The sequence below is a fragment of the Chanodichthys erythropterus genome, chromosome 18, assembly GCF_024489055.1.
Source record: "Chanodichthys erythropterus isolate Z2021 chromosome 18, ASM2448905v1, whole genome shotgun sequence".
In the NCBI taxonomy this organism is placed as follows: domain Eukaryota; kingdom Metazoa; phylum Chordata; class Actinopteri; order Cypriniformes; family Xenocyprididae; genus Chanodichthys; species Chanodichthys erythropterus.
In genome coordinates this window covers 16,261,358-16,283,764 of record NC_090238.1, presented here as the reverse complement: position 1 = coordinate 16,283,764, position 22,407 = coordinate 16,261,358, and the positions used below count along the sequence as shown (strand labels likewise).

General features: G+C 36.4%; 1 protein-coding gene across 2 annotated transcripts in view; it reads right to left on the bottom strand.

Moving 5' to 3' along the window:
• Window positions 1-361: 361 nt before the first annotated feature.
• The window catches only part of emilin1b (elastin microfibril interfacer 1b), a 38,793-nt gene continuing 16,747 nt past the window's right edge, over window positions 362-22,407 (bottom strand). The window contains exons 2-8 of one of the 2 annotated variants that reach the window (XM_067367371.1): window positions 14,861-14,983; window positions 9,446-9,660; window positions 7,040-9,178; window positions 5,902-6,018; window positions 5,620-5,637; window positions 5,115-5,249; window positions 362-5,016 (exon numbers count right to left, since the gene is read on the bottom strand). In XM_067367371.1, the coding sequence (XP_067223472.1) occupies window positions 4,694-5,016; window positions 5,115-5,249; window positions 5,620-5,637; window positions 5,902-6,018; window positions 7,040-9,178; window positions 9,446-9,647 (2,934 nt within the window). In that variant the 5' untranslated portion in view covers window positions 9,648-9,660; window positions 14,861-14,983 and the 3' untranslated portion in view covers window positions 362-4,693. The remainder of the gene's footprint in view (window positions 5,017-5,114; window positions 5,250-5,619; window positions 5,638-5,901; window positions 6,019-7,039; window positions 9,179-9,445; window positions 9,661-14,860; window positions 14,984-22,407) is intronic. The other variant, XM_067367370.1, reaches the window with a different exon arrangement.

Below are 22,407 nucleotides of genomic sequence, written 5' to 3'. Positions count from 1 at the left end.
TTCCAAACTTTTGACTGGTATAATTTGAACCAGTTGAACTTCTTTTCAAATACTTTGAGCCAAATAAGCAATTTATGCAGGCAATTTAGAACGATCAAATCACTACAAATGTTCTGTATTGAAGAGTGAGTATACTATCCAGCAATGCTTTGATAATTCTTAAGTTATGATGAATTCAGGGATATTGTTCCCCTGATTGATATTGAAGAGTTGCAAGCATCTCTGCAGGGAGCACAGGCCTGTGTGTTTGCACTGTATGCAGAGAACAAGAGGAGGAGGAAGACAGCTGAATATAAGTGCACAAAGATGAAAGACTAACAGGATACGTGACATTTTCCCACCCAATCCCATTTAGACACAGCTGGCCAGCACTCCACAGATTCTTTTACCACACCCAGTATGCAATAATGACACACTGTCTGTCAGACACTATCTGTCTGAAAGTTATAGGAACAAATTACACAAACAAAACTTTTTTTCATTCCTGCATAAAAATACTTATAGCAATTCTTTGCATATAAAATGTATTTCATGTATTTATAACATTTTAAAGGTGCCCTAGAATCAAAAATTGAATTTACCTCAGCATAGTTGAATATCAAGAGTTCAGTACATGGAAAAGACATACATCAAGTTTCAAACTCCATTGCTTCCTCCTTCTTATACAGTATAAATCTCATTTGTTTAAAAGACCTTCAGAAAACAGGCGAATCTCAACATAACGCCGACTGTTACGTAACAGTCGGGATCATTAATATGTATGACCCCAATATTTTCATATGCCAGCCCATGTTCAAGGCATTAGACAAGGGCAGCCAGTATTAATGTCTGGATCTGTGCACAGCTGAATCATCAGACTAGGTAAGCAAGCAAGGACAATAGCAAAAAATGGCAGATGGAGCAATAATAACTGACATGATTCATGATAACATGATATTTTTAGTGATATTTGTAAATTGTCTTTCTAAATGTTTCGTTAGCATGTTGCTAATGTACTGTTAAATGTGGATAAAGCTACCATCGTTTCTTACTGTATTCACGGAGACAAGAGCCGTCGCTATTTTCATTATTAAACACTTGCAGTCTGTATAATTCATAAACACAACTTCATTCTTTATAAATCTCTCCAACAGTGTAGCATTAGCCGTTAGCCACAGAGCACAGCCTCAGACTCATTCAGAATTAAATGTAAACATCCAAATAAATACTATACTCACAGGAATTGATGCATGCATGCAGCATGAATGACAAACATCTTGTAAAGATCCATTTCAGGGTTATATTAGCTGTGTGAACTTTGTTTATGCACTGTATAACTGCACTTATAGTCGAGAGCTCGGGAGGGGAGGGAGCGAGAGATTTAAAGGGGCCGCGCAGCCTGAATCTGTGATGCCCCAAAATACGCAGTTAAAAAATATTATTAAAAAACATCTATGGGGTATTTTGAGCTGAAACTTCACAGACACATTCAGGGGACACCTTAGACTTATATTAAATCTTTTGAAAAGACGTTCTACGGCACCTTTAAAAGTTTCTTGGGGGAACACAAAAGTTTTGTGGGAGAATGCAAAAGCTTTTAAAAAATATATTTTTTCCTCCTATCCCTTTCTTTCCACCACCATGTCCCTTTAGGGACTCTGTAATAATGCACCCTTTTCTCAAATTTGTGGAAATATTTACTCTATCATATGCCTAGAAATCTAGCAATCACTGACATAGTCATGTGTAAATAATTTGATTGTTGTATAATAGTTCTTACTTATCCAGCCTCAACATTGACCCCATTAGCAAAGATTCATCAGTGCACATGCACAGTATTCCAAAGAAAAAAATGTCTTTATAATATTTCATCAGAATGTAATAACTTACTCTGCCTTTGAACCAACTTTCCGTTTTGATTTCGCCGCAAACATAAATATGAGCTGAGTAGACAAAAATAACCAATAGCTAAATAGCAAAAGGCTATATAGTTGTTGAAAGTTATGCATCTTTTTATGTTGACAATTGTTAGTGCAGTAAAATACTATAGATTAAAAAAAACATTACCATTTGGATATGTCAAGATGCTCTCAATGGTGAAGTTAAGCTTTAGTCTCCACACTGTAAAAAAATATTTTCATGATTTATCAAATTTTTTCTTTTGTCAGATCAACTTAGATAATAGTTCAGATAACATAATATTATGAGTTTCTGTTGATTAAATCAATCACCTTCATTGTATTAACTCAATTATTTAATTTCAATGAACTCAATGCAACCAGGTAACTTACTTTAAGTTAAACCAACTATTCTTTTTTACAGTGCATGCCCTGGTCAAAAAGCTTCTATTAATGTTTCATCCACATTCACAATTCACATTAAGCTTTATCTCCATTCTGTACTTTGGATGATGCAGTTCCTCATGTTTCACCCTACATTTGAATATTCTGTTTCATTCGGAAATATGTTACATTACAGAAGTAATATGGGTTGTGAATGCCGTTTTATGTTGACTTTACAGAGAAAGGGAAAAAAAGACATGTTTGGCCTTCAGTACAGCCTGGATTTAGAGTTGTTAAAGTATTAAAAACAATAGAGAAATACAATATTATGAAGAAATGGAAAAACATGGAAACTCCCCATAGTGGCACATATCAGAGAGAGGGCATGAGGTTCACTTACCAGCACTTTGTCTAGACACCAGTGACTTGACAAACGCAAGGTATTATTCATCGTAAACTACATCCCAGTATGTCTACGGATGGACACCTACAAATGTTTTTCTTTCCATTAAATCACAGTCCAAACGACTTCTCTGGCTTGCAACGTGGAAAATTAAATGCATTGTGCACTCCTTTCCTTATTCACACTGTTTCTTTGCACATGCCTCTAAAAATAATTTTTAGAAACAGAAACAGTGGGTCTTTTTCTATTTGAGAACATGTTTTCAATCACATTTTGCTTTGACAAATGAGCCAAATATAGGTATTTTCCATGTTGAACAGAAAAAGTCACAGACAGTGACAAAACCTGCACCATCAATCACCGACTGGAATTCTATTCAACAGAATCACAGTTCTTGAGTACCAGAATGCTCTCCATTGTGTTTGAGACAATGAACAGTAGTTTGCTTAGAGCTTGACACTATGCTGGTGCTAAATTAAATGGAATGTCTTCTAGTAATTCAATATACCTGACATACCCTTGTAATACTAAGCTCAGCAGAGATTAAAATGTGTAAAATTAAATATCTTTATTTGAAACACACGTGTTGCCAATGTACACATTCAAGGTAACAGGTTAAACCATGAGAGGGAACTATAAAATCTTAGATCTGGTCTCTTTTATATGTAAATAGATGTATTAATGCTTACGTTGCTGCCGTAACGTCCATTTTATGAGCTGGGGATTCTTTTTAGAACTAAAAATAATAAATGAAACATAGCACAAAAGATAGCAGCCTTAATTTTCGACATTCTTGACCATATGAAGTCTGAAAATTCATAGTGTTACACAGAGATCTTTCCTCCCAATGATCTGTGAAATTGCACAAGCATGTGTCAAACAAGAAAAAGCAAAAGCCGCGTAGTTCAAAATTCTTTGGGCTGTTGTACAGTAAACAAGCGAGACCACACAGACAGAATCGGCTGATGAATCCTCAGCGTTGTTATTCTTCAAAGGCACTTTGTTGAACCACATTAAGGACAGACTCTTTTTGATAATAATCTCCATTGAAAGCTCAGGCTGTGAGATGGAAATATGAATATGGAGCGGAATGCAACGGTCCACCATTTCCATTAGAAGTAAACGCTTCAACAGGATCACAAAATGCGTAACAATGCATGTTCAAAAAGCCTGTTTCTTGTTGATTAGAAACCACTGAAGAAACCGTGTGCCTGAGGTTCGAAGATTTCATTGCATTCATCTCTTCTGCAGTTTTCCAGAGGCACTTGGAGAGTTTGCATGGAAAGCAATGATATACATCACTGATTGTCAGGTTGGATAACATTGCATGATTCCTGAAATCATTAACTACAAACCACATATTTAATTAATTAAAAGCATCTTTGGTAAGAGCAGGATGTTATTCCTGGAAAACTTGGCACTTGCAATATAGCAAAACAGAAAGAATTGAAATTGAGTCACGTTCTGAAGATTTAAAAATCATCCCTTGACTCTAAGCAGAAAAAAGGAGCACAGGATTTAAACATTCACAGCAAAAATATGAATTCCTTTCATCAAATCTCCCAAATTCCACACCCATCAGCCTAACCTTTAACCCTGACTGTGAGTCAAGCTCTTTGGCAGAAGAGTACTTACTGTGCACTTGCATACATGGGAAGTCGAACAGACCTCACGGTCATCTTCGGTGCATGAGAAATTATTCATAACTCATGTCTGTGATTCATATAAAATGGAAATATCTCAATAAGAACATTGTCAACAACGGTCGCACAAACCTGCAGTAGTATTTGTTACAACACTTCGGGTTAAGATTACATATCAAGGGCAACAGTTCCTCCATTTAAAACTATATTCTCTGTTCAAGGAGTTCATAAGAGGTCTAACAATATTGGAAACAATACCGAAGGAAAATCAATGCACGGCGGGTGCATCGCCATCCCAGGCGGATAAAGTCATTTAGAGTGTCTTTTTCTAGCCCCGTCGTTTTGCTGGTTCTTTGAGTCTGATTAATCTCAGTGCTAAAAGACCTCTACACATCTTCATATAGAAGCATACCACTGAAGATAGTTAGAGGCTCCACTGAATGGGCCAGTTTGCCCATGACCAGGTCTATGCAGACTGTGTCGCCCACCTGAAGGGGCAGGATTATGTTAAAGACAGCCAGAGAACCTGGTGTTGGTTTGGCTTCAGCCATTGGTTTGTTTTCCAACCCTTCTGGTTGGTAACCCGCCGAGTCTACCCGAGCCATGCCATAGTTAGACTTGGACAGCACAGCTTCGATCTTCTCATTTTTGTGGCCCGTCAGGATAGCACTAAAGAAGTAGCGTCCATCCAGTGGTGCAGTAAATATACCTGTATTTAAGAGAAGACAGAGATATATTATACATTATTTTTGATGCATGCAAAATTGTAAATGCAAATAGACTGTTTACAGGCAGTGCCAAGATTACCTGTTCGAGGACTATAAAAGTCTCCTTCATTTACAAAGATCTTATCAAAAATGATCGTTCCAGATGTAACCATGGGATTTGTGAGAGCTGCTGAGAAAGAAAGACGTTGTATGTTGGCATCAGCACCGGCCATACCTGAAATGAAGATAACAACAGTATATTTTTAAAAGGAAGCCCTAAACTGCATTTTCAAATTGTTGACATCAATGATTTCTAACCCTAAATGTATGCCTATATTCTTAGTCTAATATAGACATGCTTTACACAACCAGTTTTAGTGATCAGCTGCTGACCTTTGGCTCAACTACTGACCCAGTACTGACAATAACAACTGAACACATGCTGCAACACTCAAGACAGGGAAAAAAAATCAATGACTCTCATAGGAACAGACACTTTACACATCTCTCAGTAAATTCTTGCCTTCATTCCAGACATGCATCAAAATAACCTGTTTGACTAAGATACGGCTACTACAAAAATGAAAAGCAAATTGAATACATACCCCGCTCTCCTCTGAGACCTAAAATAAGGAGAAAGTAAAATGTGAGTCACATGCAATTGTCATATAATATAAAATGGCATTTTGAAATGTACACATCCTCATGCCATTCCAATCTTATAAACAAAAGAGACTATGCATAAAATCTGAGGTTCTGCTTTCCATATAAGAAAAATACAGTATACAACTGACCTCCAAATAAGTAAATAAATTATGATAATTTTTTTGTGTGTGATATTACCCACATTACACAAATGAATGGACAAAAGAATAAAGATTTCTCACCAGGTGGTCCTTTTGGCCCTGGTAATCCTTGAATACCTGGTGGTCCATCATTACCTGGAGGCCCCTGTGGACCAGGGAGCCCTCTTTCTCCCTGGGGACCTGGTGGTCCAGGTAAACCTATAATCAGAAGTAATTTACAGATTTATTCCTCTTTCCATATCAATCAGGGCTGTGCAGAATTCAATAATGGCTATTTACTAACTGTAAATAGCAATGAGATTCTATTTACACTAAATGAAAATAGCTGTAGATGCAAATGAAAATAGCAATATATTCTATTTACAATTAGTGACAATAGCAGCATTTTCTTAACGATATGCTATTTACACTATGTAAAAGTATAGTTCTTTGCAATAAGAGTAAATAGTACTTAGATGCTATCTATACTTTATATTAACAGATACTATTTGCACCTCAGTATTTTTGTACATTAACAGGATGCAATAATATTGTGTAAATGATTATATTTATTAAAATTATAAAAATGGATGCTGCCTTATTAGGAGAATAAAAACCCTCCCTACACCTTTCCCTAACCCTACCCAATAAACACTTTTAATATTATTAAACACGCGTTAGCAGTTTATTTCCACGTTTAGAAAATTATTTTCATTCTTATTGAAAATAAATGCAAGCTCGGTAAAAGGCAGATTCAAACCCACATCGGTCGAGTTAAAAGCGGGGTCTGCGAGCCGTACTCGCTACTGCTGCATCTTTTTTAAAACTTGAGTGGCCCAACCAGACAATGTTGGCGAAGCTAGTGTAAATAGCGTTTGCCAACAAGGGATGCTATTTTAACTTAGTTTAATAATTGCCCCACTTTCAATTAATGAGTTTGAATTTGAATTGAATTGGCCATGCACACCCCATTGGCAGTTGAATTGGAATTTAAATTGGAACATTAGGAAGAGACATTTACTGAATTGCAATTCAAAGACATTCAACACAATGTAATGCATTCTGCGTAAAATGAACTGGAATCCATTCTCGGAATAATGCCCAACCCTGATATCCATTAAAATACAGGAGCTATTTCAGTTACTGGTGCTGGAAATTTAGAATATGTTCTTAGATGCTGTCAAATTGACTTTTAAGATGTTAGCAAATAAAAATAAAATAAAAGCACTTAAAGTCAGACCTGTTAAGTCATTCTCAGTTAAGCTCTGGAACTCCTTGAGGACATGGACCATTGAGGAATTGAGTCTCTTGATCTTGCTGTGGATATCATCCAGATGTGTGTTCTGGAAGATCTCAATGAACTCGCTATGTGAAATCACTGTGTTGTTTAGCCCACTGACACAGTTCCACAGGCTAGACACGTGTTTGTTCAGGCCTTCTTTGATCTTCTGGATATTGTCTGAGACAGAGTCAAACCGGCTACAAACCACTTCGAGTTTAGAGAGCCTCTTATCCAGACCATCACCAGTCCTCTTGCAGTCACCCATCTCAACCACAAAGTTGTTCCCAAAGCGGCGTACATCCTGATCAATGTTATCAAAGCGCACCCTACTATCTTCTATATGTTCGGTCATTTCCTGCTGGATCTTGTCTATTTCAGAGATGATTTTGTCTTTGGTGTTTCCAAGGTCGGTGATAACGCTGTCATGTTTCTGGACCACGTGCTCCAGACCTTTTAGTGTGTCATTGATGGAGCTGAAGGTTAAGATGACCTCAGACAGCTCTCCTTGGATTGACCTGAGGTCACCGGTATTACTGCTGATGACACTGTGTCCATCCAGTGGTTTTTGTGGGTCATCTAGAGGACCCGTTCCTGATTCTGTTCCTGTAGGAGTATTCAGGGTGATCTTGCATTGACCACTGCATTTCTGTACCTCCTCTCTCAACTGATCCATCTCGTCCTGTAAACCGGAACACACATCCACACAACCCGTCTGACCAGAGTCAAATTTCCCTTTAATGTAGTTCATTTCCTTCTGCCATCTGTCCATGGCATGGCTTGTGATATTCTTGAGTTTCTTCAGATCATCTTCCACTGTGCTGCACACATCACAGTTCTCAATCTCCATAACAATCCTGTTGAAGTGTTCCCCATTGTCTCCAGTTAGAGCTTTGATCTTGCGAACATCATGGCTGAGGTTGATGACCTTATCCTCAAGAGAGTCACCAGACACAGAGAGATCCTTGAGTCGTGTGTCGAACCTCTTGATCTCATCTTCATTTGCAACGACTCTCCACTCCAAAGACTTCACCGTGTCACCAGGGCTCGAACTACCACTGCCTGGACTTGAACCAGAACTTGAGCCTGAGCACCCAGAGCATTCGCTTAACCTCCTGTCTATAAACAATGTTGTATTCTCGAGTCGAGACAGACGCTTATCAAGATCAAATACAGTTTCTTTAACAATTCCAATATCAAGGTCCATGTCATTAATTCTGTAGTCCTGGTCAAGAATACGATTATTGAATTCATTGCGAAGATTTCTGAGTTCCTGCTGGAACGAGTCCTGTATGTTAGTCTCCATATAAGCACAGTTTTCTTCTGCCCTCTGGACAGTGTTGTTGAGCCTTCTCTCCAGGTCTTTTAGATTATCAGTGAAAACATCTTCTGGCATCACAGGAACTTGTCCCTGTCCACCTGTTCCTCCTCCAGTTCCACCACCTCCAGTTCCTCCTAGTTTCCTGTTCAGAAGCTTGTCATAGGCTTCCGATGTGGAGCTTATCTTCCTGTCCATGTCATTAAGTCGTCCTCTGAGGTCGGTTACAGTGTCACAGCAGCCTTGAGACCGGCTGAGGTCTCGACGCAAACCATCAAGAGTCTGGCGGTGACGCTGGTCCATGGCATTAATTTGCTTTTCCAGAGCCAAGATCCTCTCCCGATCTTGTTGCTGTTGCCGTGTCAGGTCTTCCACTCCAGACTGACAGGCAGAACAAGAAAGCGTCACTCGACGTTCAAGCTCTCTGAGAATTTCCTCCTTCATGGTGTTGAACTGGTTTCCTCCTACTCCCCCAATGTCTAGATCATTGCTTCCTCCTTTCCCGTTCACAAGGTGGTTATTGATGCTGACTAGAGTCTTGTCATGAGCTTGAGTACGGTTGTCCAACTGATCAAGCTTGGCCTGAATATTATAGATGGTCTCCTTCATTTCAGGTGGGGCTGCATCAGCTGGTGTTTTGCCGCCATTAAAACCGGGTTTGCGCATTTCCTCCTGGAATTTCTCATTCATTCCACGCAGAGTTGACTGCAGGTCATTTAGGTCTTTGGTCAACCTCTGGATTTTGTCTTCGAGTTGTTTCATCTTGTCACTGTCACCTCTCCCTAGGCAAAGATCAAACAGAATTATTTTCTAAGTAGTTAATCAGATAGTACAAATAGTTTTTCAGACCTAGAATTCACAGTTCTGTCAACTCCGACAATGAAAACATTGCTTTAATAAAGTTTTCCTCAGCTCTAGTGGCCAGTTTTAATGTGTCAGATGATTTCTATAAAGCCTCAGTTATATTTGAATATTATCGAGTGTTTGAAAGATGCAGAAGATGCAGATACAAAAGTAATGAGAATATCAAAGAGTAAACATTGACTTACCATTCCCTCCACTTTGTCCATGACCAGTACCAGTTCCAGTTTGTCCTGGCTGTGAAGGTCTAGGCCAAGGTCTGCTTGTTGAGATCTGAGTATCAGATCCTCCGTTTGGTCCATCATTACAGTCTTCTCCACTGTATCCATGGCAACACTTCCACTCCATTTCTGTTACCATTTTGTAAGCCACCTTGTATCTGGGCCTCATGTATGTCCTGTACCTGTAAGACACATAAAAACCATATAAATAAAACCTTGACATTTTCTAGTTTGGAAACGGTTTTAAAACAATTTAGCCATGTCTCAGTATTTCAACTTTCAATGTTTAGTTTGAATTGTGAAATACATGGGATTGAGAAAGAAACAAACAAGACAAATTATATGCTAATATGAACTACAAAGAAAGAATACAATCAATACAATCTAAAACAACAAAAACTATCCAGGCCTAGTACACACACTTACCAGTCACCATTCTGTATATTGTTTAATATATTCCACATAAACAGACCTCTCACTTTAAACAAACCGATCCCTTCTGGGATGTTATATTGCAACACTTTCTACTCAACAAATTAGTTTCTGCCCATTGCTGTTAGAGCGAGACCCACACATAGAAACACTTGAAAAATTGCATATTGCATTGCAATATTCAAAAATCGAATTGCATACAATTTTTGGCCTAAGAATGGAGGAAGACATACCATATATGTTTCAAAATTACATCTCCGCACATTCATATGACTTCAGCTAGTTTATGCACAGACATATGCTGGCCAGCTGTATAAACGTCTTGTTCAATGAAGGGCTGGGTGAGTAGCAATGGGAGAACCAGTGTTCATCTTTAGATATGGCATGGACCACTCCTTTAATCTATGTGATCTTTTTGTATGTTTTATCATCCAGAAAACATAAATCTACTTGTGGATGTGTAATACTTATGGTTAGGGTTTTTTAAAAACATTTCTAATAGAGAATTGTGGTATAAGACAATTCATCATAGCCATTTTATTTACATCATGATTCTGACCAGTTGTCTAGGTCTGAAGTTCACTGTGTCATTCAAATAAACTAAAATATTGAGGAAAACATTATGGTTAGCCTTGAACACGTACATCAGCACCATAAAAAGGTGAAATAGGAAACAGTTTCAGCATTTCTTTTTTTCCCAGGACTTTTGGTTATAGTTCTTAAGCCACTGAATTCTTGTCTCCACGCTCTGTTTTGTTCCATGACCCCCATGAGAAGAAAAAGAGGAGAAAAAGGGGTCACCCTACTCTACAGTGTGAGTGCAAAAATAAGTGGTGGTATTCTAGTAGGTTTTAAGCCTAATTCCTGTGGTGCACTGGTTGTAGAGTTTGGAATGACATGCCACCTCATTCCATACATAGTGTGTGTGTGTGTGTGTGTGTGTGTGTGTGTGTGTGTGTGTGTGTGTGTGTGTGTGTGTGTGTGTGTGTGTGTGTGTGTGTGTGTGTGTGTGTGTGTGTGTGTGTGTGTGTGTGTGTGTGTGTGTGTGTGTGTGTGTGTGTGTGTGTGTGTGTGTGTGTGTGTGTGTGTGTGTGTGTGTTGAATCTAAAGGGGTAGGATTAAGCTTTTCCAGCTGGAGTTCAGTATGTTGCCAACAACTGGAAACCACCTCGCAACTGCACAAACTTTCTAATACTGGCGTCCTCAAACCACATTCTGTTTATCTCTCCATTTGTTTACATTAGCTTTACTATGTAAACACAATGTTTTTAGTGTTTCTTATGTTTTAATGACTCAGATTTCCAGTAAAATGTGATGTGGTATATGCTGGTGTCTATGAATGTTATGATGATGTGATAACTTTCAACATCTGTTTCCTGTCTGAAGTTAGCTGATGTAGTATATAATGGTTCCACTTACTTAAAGTGTACTAAATAAAGGCCAGAAAAACAGGCTTGCTTTCACTTTAAATGCTCTGACTGATTTGAAGTCCAATAGATGCATGTTTATATAATCAAACTGATTCATAACACGGATGTGCTATAGTGACATGGTAAAGTAATATACGACTAGCATTAAGCTAAATGACATTCAAAAAACAGTAGACAACTTGAGCAAATAACACATGCTATTATAACTATCAGAGAGACTGTCATTACATACTTGCATATATGTAATCAAACAACATATGTGGTCTTAAATGTTTTGCAGCTGATCCTCAACCTAACCACAGGCTCTACTCTTCACCACAGTGGTAACCCTACAAAACTAACATAACAGAACCCCCCTGAATCCCAACATAACACAACATTAAACATTAACTTATATCTCCATATGTTAATCTTGTGCAAAAACACACAAAATAACACTTAATTTCAACAGTTATTTATATGGTCTGACGCAAAGCATGCTGGGAATTAGAAATCTGCTGCAGCTCAGCTCAGTCATATTAAGTTCAGCTTACTATTTTGAGTTCATGCAACTTTTTTCTATTAAGTACAATGACCTTTCATTATTATTTGAGTGAAACAAACTCATTTAATTTAATTAATTTCACTGTTCAGTTTTACAGTGTAACTACTAGCTAGTTTGTAACTAATGCTGTATTTAATTTGATTGCACCATTTGTTCTTAAGGCAGAATGAAGCTAACAAAGATATAGTTGCATAAAATTATGTTTACTTTCAATGATCCAATAGCAGCCTTCAAATTCGTGGTGAAAAGTTGTGTTGAAATGCAGTACATTTAAATTTATTCTGTTAAAGGGGACCTATAATGCCTCTTTTACAAGATGTAATTTAAGTCTCTGGTGTCCCCAGAATGTGTCTGTGAAGTTTCAGCTCAAAATAACCCAAAGATCATTTATGATAGCTTGTTAAATTTGTCCCATTTTGGGTGTGAGGAAAAACACACAGTTTTTGTGTGTGTCCCTTTAGAGGCAAATGAGCTGCTGTTCCCGGCCCGCTTTCCAAAAGAGAGGGGAGCTTTAACAGCTCGTGCCTCAGATACTCAACAACAACAACATTGGAGAATCTCACACAGCCAACATGATGATTTATCAGTAACAGTGTTCAGCCTTACATTGTTCAAACCGGACACTGATGGAGAAACTCAGGAAGAAGTTTCAACTTTTAGAATGCAACTGGATGTTTCTGAATGGTTAGTGGATAAATTTATGTAGTTGATGTGGAGTTGAATCAACTAATCGACTAGCGTGTGCAGTTATGTTAATCTTTTGTGCAAATCCAGCTTTAAATTGACCCTCAAAATGACGGCATGGTAACAACACTCTTCTACAACAACTCTTCCTCTTTAAAGCAGCTCAACATGTCCTCACCCCCTTTGTTGCGTGTTCTTGGGGGCAGGGTTTATGTACATTTTAGGGTTAGTGATGTCACCAACCCGGGAAGAAGCGCATTGTAGTCCCTACCAGCCATTTGTTGTAGTCCTTAAACAGACAATTTCACTGAACTTTGAGCGTCGTAACTTTGCAGATGTTGTTTATGCTCAAACAACAACATTACACACTAACTAAAGTTTAAAAAGTGAAATCATAATCAATCAATCAATCAATCAATTTAAGGTTGATTCTAACTTATTTTGCCTCACATAACTAAAAAATAAGTTTCCACTGAAATACGATACTTAACCTTGAAATAACATAATACAAAAGTATTTTTATAGATGAATAACATTCTGAAACTGTATTTGAAATTAATAAGAAGCAATACATAAATACTGATACAAAAAAAAAAAAAAAAAAACATAAGGAATGACATTTATTCATTATGATTGATTTTATTTATTACATGCTTATGGAGGTGCATTATTAACTGCCTATTTTAGGGCATCATTAACTATGCGCCGATTCATGCTGCTGCCCCTTTAATTCCTCACGCTCCCCTCCCCCGGAGCTCGCGCTTGCCTTAAACAGCATAAACACAGTTCACACAGCTAATGTAACCCTCAAAATGGATCTTTACAAAGTGTTCGTCATGCAACATGTCTAATCACGTAAGTATGGTATTTATTTGGATGTTTACATTTGATTCTGAATGAGTTTGAGGCTATATGCACTGTGGCTAACAGCTAATGCTACACTGTTGGAGAGATTTATAAAGAATGAAGTTGTGTTTATGAATTATACAGACTGCAAGTGTTTAAAAAAATGGAAATAACGACAGTCTTAATAACGACAGACCGTAAATACAGTAAGAAACGATGGTAACTTTAACCACATTTAACAGTACATTAGCAACATGCTAACGAAACATTTAGAAAGACAATTTACAAATTTGTTCTTGCTTGCTTACCTAGTCTGATGATTCAGCTGAAGCACAGATCCAGACGTTAATACTGGCTTGAATGCCTTGACCATGAGCTGGCATATGCAAATATTGGGGGCGTACATATTAATGACCCAGACTGTTACGTAACAGTCGTTGTTATGTTGAGATTCGCCTGTTTTTCGGAGGTCTTTTAAACAAATGAGATTTAAATAAGGAGGAATCAATGGAGTTTGAGACTCACCGTATGTCATTCCCATGTACTGAACTCTTGTTATTTAACTATGCCAAGGTAAATTCAATTTTTGATTCTAGTGCACCTTTAAAAATTAAACAAAGAATTTTGGAGAGACGAAATAGGTCCAATACAAATAAAACAGTGTTTTTTAATCCAACAACAGAAAACGCAGGACTTCACAGGAGAAATCATTTAAAACAACTACTTAACATCGACGAGATCAGACAATGGAACACAGGGAACTGAGGGCTTAAATACACTCAGAGACACGTTTAGCCATATATGTAACATTTCTGTATCATATCAGCGTTTGTTCCAGATGGATCTGGCTTTTTGGGAGCCTGAAACCGTTATTTTTTTAAACCAAGTGAAGCAGAGTGGATGAATCTGAAAATGACACCCTTGCGTTTTTGTGTATTTTATGATACATCATCACCTTACATCTCGACCCTAGTCAGACACCACTACGTCATATAACAGCAACAACAACAATCGCGGACTACATTTTTGTGTTCATGCTGCAGAAGGTACTATTAGCTTTACTGAAGTAAAGATGTATTACTAAGCTTTTTAAAGTTTGTATATAGCGCACAAGGTTTATGCGCAAAGTGTTCAAGTGTTCAAGTGTTCTTCTCAGTTTTAGGGTATCTCTGTGGAAGAAATACAGCGCCACATACTGGTCTGGCATGTATACTACATCGTTTTGAGTCAGTTTCAGTGGTTTCATGTGTACACGGATATTTCTTGAGACGACACTGTGTTTACAGAATTTTTTTATTTAGAGCGAGGGGGAAAAAAAACGGTTAGGGAAAGCTCTGGCTTCGTGTGGATGTTAACTAACTCCCAAATCAGGCAGACAAACAGAAACAGAACACAGACAAAATGAAACCAAAACAAGCTATACTTGACAACAGGACATGTACTTACGCTACAACACGGGCGCACTGAATGCCCCATGAACATGGCTGATAGTCAGGCTTCACATAAGTCTCCACTCCATCTTCCACCACACAGCTCACTGTCTTGGTCACCACATATGCACACCAGTTTCTGTAAGAAAAAAAATATATAGTTAGCATTATTTTAGGAACGGATCTTTAAAAATGAAATATGAAAAATTCCACAATTGTGTCTCACAGCAATACTCCATTTAAAACATAAACTAATGGAGATCTCCAAAGTAGCGAATTTAAAGCGCATCTACCCTTATGTGGGCTCAAGCTAGCGCCTGTGTTAGATTTACAGTGATTCCCCCCAGTCTGAGAGACGTCATAAATTAGTAGAAATCTGCAAATAAATAGTCTCTCGCTACTCTTAGTGGACACTGTCCCTCACACCAATGTTAACAAGCTCAGGAATCAAGCTGATACAATCTCTCTGCTCCATGCAATGGGAATTTAAACATCTGTTGGGCTCCACGCTGACTGCAGTAAAAGCATGTTGGTTGCATCACTTATCTTTGGTTTCATCCCTGTTTTGTTTTAGTCTACTAGTAAGGGCAACAAACTACGTGATTGTCTGCTATGTGTAATGCAGAAGCAGTTTGTCTTTTGTGGTTATTCGCTAAGCCCTCATGAATTAAGTTTAAGTTACACCTCAGACTGTTGCAATAAATATTACTATCAGTGCACATCAGACTCATGCTGTGTCTCTTCAGAAAAAAAGAAAAAAAAAAAAGAAAAGATTTTCTTTTCAAAGGCCAGCTAAACATGATTTCTAATGCATCATCACAATCATGTTAAACCAGACAACCATGAGTGCAGCTGCAAAAATGTCAATGAATATCATTTCTCCTCATTAGGATTAAACTCTGCATGGATTCCCACAAATGGCCCCATGCAAAGGTTTCATTTCATTTTCATAATGTTCATTAATGCTGTGATATTGTGTCCATCGCTTGGTTTCTATTTCAAAGGAGTTACCCAAATCTCAATAGTTCACAAATATATTCTTTTAATAAGATTAATTTTAAAAAAAATAGATGGAAATTAATAAAAAGAAAGAAAAACTTTCAAAAAATATAAATTAATTAGTCCTTAAATAATATCAATATAATAATTCATTGAAAATAAACATCAAAAATACATGCATCAAATATCAACTATGGCTGTTTCACGTCACACGGAAGTTTTGTGTTTTATGTGGACAAACAACTACAGATACAAATGTGAGGACACTGCATCTATATATTTATATATATATATATATATATATATATATATATATATATATATATATATATACATATATAGATATATAGATGCAGTGTCCTGCATATATATATATATATATATATATATACACAGTGGTGTGAAAAAGTGTTTGCCCCCATAAAAAATCTCTCACACAGGGCCATGTGGGTTTAGATTTTGTTTTCCCTTCATAATAAAAACCTTCATTTAAAAACTGCATGCTGTGTTTACTTGTTTTGTCTTTGATTAATATTTAAATTTGTTTGATGATCTGAAACATTAAAGTGTGACAAACATGCAAAAAAATAAAAAATCAGCAAGGGGCTAACACTTATTCACACCACTGTATATATTGCTTTTATAAAATGGTTACCACATAATACAAATAATAAAGCCAAAAATATGTATCAATGCAACTTTCATGAAGTAAACTGTCACTAAAAGCCTTCCTTCCACCAGAAGAAATAGTCCCTGACCGTGAACAGCAACAGAAGTTACATTATTACACCATTAGATGGCGGCAAAGACTGTCTTTATGAGTGTGTCAGTCAGTAGTGAAAACTTTTATATTGAAAAGACTGAATTGTTGTGAAAACAGAACAAGACGCAACTGATAAATGCTTTGATTAGTGCTGTCAGTCACAGGAAAACCCCTTAACTGTTAAAAGGACAAGATAATACATCAGACATTTAAACAGATTTTTTATTATGAACATAGGACTGACCTGAAGGAAAATGCTAAATCTGAATGCAGGTAATAAACTCGCTCACTTGATCTTTTTCTCACAATACTCTTCTACATAATACAGTAAGATACATAATACACTTCAATGAACAATATCAATTGAGAACACACAGTTTACGTTGCTAAGAGTGGTTGCTAAGGGTGTTGTGTAGTGATACACAGAACCATTGGGTGAAGCGGTGAATCATGAATAAAACACAGCTATTGACCAATCAGAATCAAGGACAGGAACAAACCGTTTTATATATATATATATATATATATATATATATATATATATATATATATATATATATATCCTAGTCTTTAGCAGTTTGTCACTTGTTCCTAACAGGTCTTTTCAAAGCAGTAATCAACAGATGACCCATTCTGTTTGCAAATGCATTTCATAATAATAAAAGGAAGTTACCCAATAAATGGCTTGTCATGGAAAAAACACTTAATTTTCCCAAGACATGTGGTCGCATTTGACCATTACCACCTGACTCCTGCTTTGATTGCGCATGGTTCATCGGTGACCTATGGTGGATTTCCTGCCTCCACAGCTGCTCGGGACACTCGCACATATTGCCAGCACAATTTCATGTTCTGACCTTCGATATTAAACACAGATGGTGCTAGATCAGAGTAATGACATCACAATATAATCCATGCTGGCTAAATGAAAGGAGGTTTATAATGAATTATAAGAGAAGATGCAGTGGTTTGACAAATCAGAATCACATTTTAAAGAACAAAATGAGAGTTTTGTGGCCTTTAATCCATATCTGTTAGCTTTTAGGTCATCTATATATGATAGTGTGCTCCGAAAGTTGACAAAATAAACTTTTAATAGATATACACAAGGAAAACTGATCAAAAATATTCATGACTCATGATGAACTACACAGATTTTTGTCCAATCAAATGCTCTCTAGAATAAGAAAGCTCCTCCCCTAATAGCATGTGCAAATAACTAGGAAGTAACATACTAAAAGCCTATTGGCTTTTTTTAAAAGGAAAGATCCCTTTAATATGTCCCAGCCACACTTAAAGGGTTAGTTCACCCGAAAATGACAATTCTGTCATTAATTACTCACCCTCATATCGTTCTACACCCGTAAGACCTTCGTTCATCTTCAGAACACAAATTAAAATATTTTTGATGAAATCCGATGGCTCGGCCTCTATTGACAGCAATGTCATTGAACCTCTCAAGATCCAGAAAGGTACTAAAAACATATTAAAAACAGTTCAAGAGATTCATGTGAGTACAGTGATTCTACCTTAATATTATAAAGCGATGAGAATATTTTTGTGCGCCAAACCCCCCCCCCCAAAATAACAACTTTTCAACAATATCTAGTGATGTATTGCTTCGAAACACTGCTTCGAAGCTTTACGAATCTTTTGTTTCAAATCAGTGATTCGGATCGCGTATCAAACTGATTTGATGAACTGATTCGAAACAAAAGGTTTGTAAAGCTTCGAAGCAGTGTTTTGAAAACGCCTATCACTAGATATTGTTGAAAAGTCATTATTTTGGGGTTTTTGTTGGTTGGCACGTTTTATTTCAGTGAACCATTTCAGTTGTTTATCAGGATCCTTAGGAATACGATAAAATGATTTAGTATTTTTGCCAAAATGGCGGAGTTTAGATTGTGTGACGTCAACCTCCAAAGCTCTATAGAGGTCTCACTGAGCCATCGGATTTAATCAAAAATATCTTAATTTGTGTTCCGAAGATGAACGAAGGTCTTACGGGTGTAAAACAACATGAGGGTGAGTAATTAATGACAGAATTTCCATTTTTGGGTGAACTATCCCTTTAATGTTTCAACAGGGAGTTTCAACAGAAATGCTAGCTTTTATATCTCCATTACTGTTCCACAACTATTTAAAAAAAAATCTATCCTTAATTGTAACATGACAAGGTTCACTGACCCGTATCTAATTCATGGTGTTAAGTTGGGCAATCCATTACTTAATATGGAGCATAATAATACCACATGTAATGCTAGCTGTTTTTGCGAGGATTTTTGCGAGAACTTTCTAGGTTTAAAGATTTTGCAAAGTTGTCAGGCTGCTTCAGCCCACTAGTATTTGTTTTTCAACTGTTGATTGGAGTGAACCCGACCACAGTGTTTCCAGTCCTCTACAGCCGGCCGTGAATGATCCACATTCTTAGCAGATTTGTCATGCAGAATTTTCATTTCAGGCTCGCTTTCATCGAACACTCATGCAGCTCATGACTTTACAGAGACTCTCAACATGTTTCAGCTCCAAAAAGAATGGAAAATATGAGAGAATTCAGAAAAAAGCGGACAAAGTAAAGTGCATTTGGCAGCTTTACATGTATCCCAGTGTGTGTAGCCTCCCTTTGAACCAACGAGAGATTATTCCAGTACCCGAAAAGTGATATTATGAGGATGTTTTCATATTTTTCCATTACATCATTTTTGGTTTCCAAAATCAATGACTTTACAGTTTACAGTCATAAGTGACGCAAATGAATGGGTTTAGTAAGAGTAAAATAAAAATGCAGTCATGTAGAAACGTCATGACTTAAAAACTGTCAGTGTAATCGCTTGAGATCAAAAGCGTGACAAAATAAATGAAATATGCTAAAACAGAAGCACATTTCAGAGTAAGAAAGTAATGTTATCCTGATGTTATGATTATGTCACCTACTTGGATCTAAAAACTCATTGCAGCACAGTGAAAGACTCAAAAGTCAAATATAAGACTGTGAAGAAATCTTAAAGAAGATAATGGACCCATTCTGCAACACATTGTTGCACATGATGTTAGCATTGATTGTGTTGTTTAATTCACATTGGTTACTGTCTCTCTGTGTGATGTTTGGTTAAAAAGCATTAAACAATAAGGACCATGTAAGGTCATGATAACAAATGGCAAAATGACTCCCTTAAAGAATCTGTAATCCCACAGTTTTCTGTTAAGCAATGCCCTGGTCATGACTTTGATTCCCATGGTTTACAGAAACGGATGAAATGTGTATACTTTAAATGCAATGTAAGTCACTTTGTGTCTGCTAAATGCATTAAAGTAAACGTAAAATCTTATGAATATCACTCTGTTCTTGCAGAGCCCTTCAATGGTATAAACACCATTTGGAACTTACTATCTCTCTGTGCCTGTCTCTCTGACACACACACACACACCATTCTCTTGATTATCTGTCATAAAAGTGACATAATCCAATGTAGGGTGTCTGGCATAAAGATACAGTCATCTCTTTGTTCCTCAGCACTGCTGAAAACAGTCCTCTCCGTCCATTCCCTCAATAAAGGCCGTAATTGCTTCTCCCAGGACAGAAATTACATCAGACTAATGTAACGTTTTGAAGGAACGTTCAACCAAATTTGGCACGTTTAACCATGGCCACATCATCTATGTGTTAAAAATGTGTCTTAAATAAATGAGTACATGAATATACATGTGCAACAGGCTCCATAATCCAATGATATCATTTCCTGGACCTTCTCCAGTAAACCTACAACAATGGAGCAGAATGGATTGCAGAAATTTTCCATTATCTAGGGAGCAATTTAACCAGGAAGAAACTAATTTAAATAATTTAAAATGTATTTAACTGTTCCAAAACCAAGCAGTACTTTCATACATGTATGACCATATAGATCTTGCATTGTACACTGATGGATATCATTTCCATGTCTTTGTCAATAACGTTTGTTCATAAAATCTGTTAAACCGACACTTTATGCTGACTGTGACAAAGCTAAATGATTACACTATATTGTTCAAATGTTTGGGGTCTATAAGATTTTTTTTTATATGTTTTTGAAAGAAGTCTCTTTACTTTATTAATAGTAATATTGTGAAATATTATTACAATTTAAAATAACTTTTTCTACGGAAGAGGGTTAGGGCCAAGCAATAATAAAAAAATAAAACCATCTTGAGATTAAAGTTGTTAAATTTCGAGAAAAAAAAGTCGAGATAAAATGTTGAGAATAAACTCATTAAATTACGAGAAAAAACTCGTAAAATTTTAAGAAAAAAAGTCGAGATAAAATGTTGACAATAAACTCGTTAAATTATGAGAAAAAACTCGTTAAATTTTCGAGAAAAAAGTTGAGATAAAATGTTGAGAATAAAGTCATTAAATTATGAGAAAAAAGTTGTTAAATTACGAGAAAAAAAGTCGAGATAAAATGTTGAGAATAAAGTCATGAAATTATGAGAAAAAACTCGTTAAATTATGAGAACAAATTCGTTAAATTATGAGAAAAATGTTGTTAAATTTCGAGAAAAAAAAGTCGAGATAAAATGTTGAGAATAAAGTCATTAAATTATGAGAAAAAACTCGTTAAATTACGAGAACAAATTCGTTAAATTATGAGAAAAATGTCATTACATTTCGAGAAAAAAAGATGAGAAAAAATGTTGACAAACTCGTTAAATTTTGAGAAAAAAACTTGTTAAATTTCGAGAAAAAAGTGGAGATAAAATGTTGAGAATAAAGTCATTAAATTATGAGAAAAAAGTCGTTAAATTACTAGAACATTCGTTAAATTATGAGAAAATGTCGTTAAATTTCGAGAAAAAAGTCAAGATAAAATGTTGAGAATAAACTCATTAAATTATGAGAATAAATTAATTAAATTACATGAAAAAAAGTCATTAAATGATGAGAACAAATTCGTAATTTAACGAATTTGTTCTCGTAATTTAAAGACTTTTTTCTCGTAATTTAACGAGTTTATTCTCAACATTTTATCTCGACTTTTTTTTATTATTGCTTGGCCCTAATCCTCTTCCGTACTTTTGAATATATTTGAATATATGTTAAAACATAATTTATTCCTGTAACAGTAAAGTTGAATTTTCAGCATCATTACTCCAGTCTTCAGTGTCACATGATCCTTCAGAAATAATTCTAATATGCTAATTTGGTGATCAAGAAACATTTTTTATTATTAAAACAGTTCTCCCTAATATTTTTCTAGAAACTGAGATACATTTTTTCAGGATTCTTTGATGAATAGAAAGTTCAAAAGTTCAGCATTTATTTTAAATAGGTTTATTCTCACTTGTGATCAATTTAACTCATCCTTGTAGAATAAATAATTTATTTAAAAAATCTTACTGATCCCAAACTTTTGAACAGTAGTGTATACTAGTATGCAATCACTTTTCAAACTCTCTATGAGTGGTTCTCTATATGATCACCTTCAGCTTTGGCCTGTTTCTTGGAAAGTCTTATATATTCATGTCACCTTAGATATTCCTCAATTCGGGATCTTAACGGTTCTTATATGAACTGTAATCCTGGATCCAGCGCCAAGACGATGTCCCCCACTCATTTAGAAACCATGAGGCCGCCTCTCCCACCCGGCCTACTGATTGATACTGATATGTTTACACAGAGTCATAGAGCAAAGTGCCAATGATTAACACGTGTAGAGGCTAGTGGCTACTAACAGAGGCTGGACGGTTCTTATTCCCATGGTGTTTGAGATGCAGTAGGTGACATCATGCGAAATTAGCTGCCTCATGTTTTTAGGAATGAC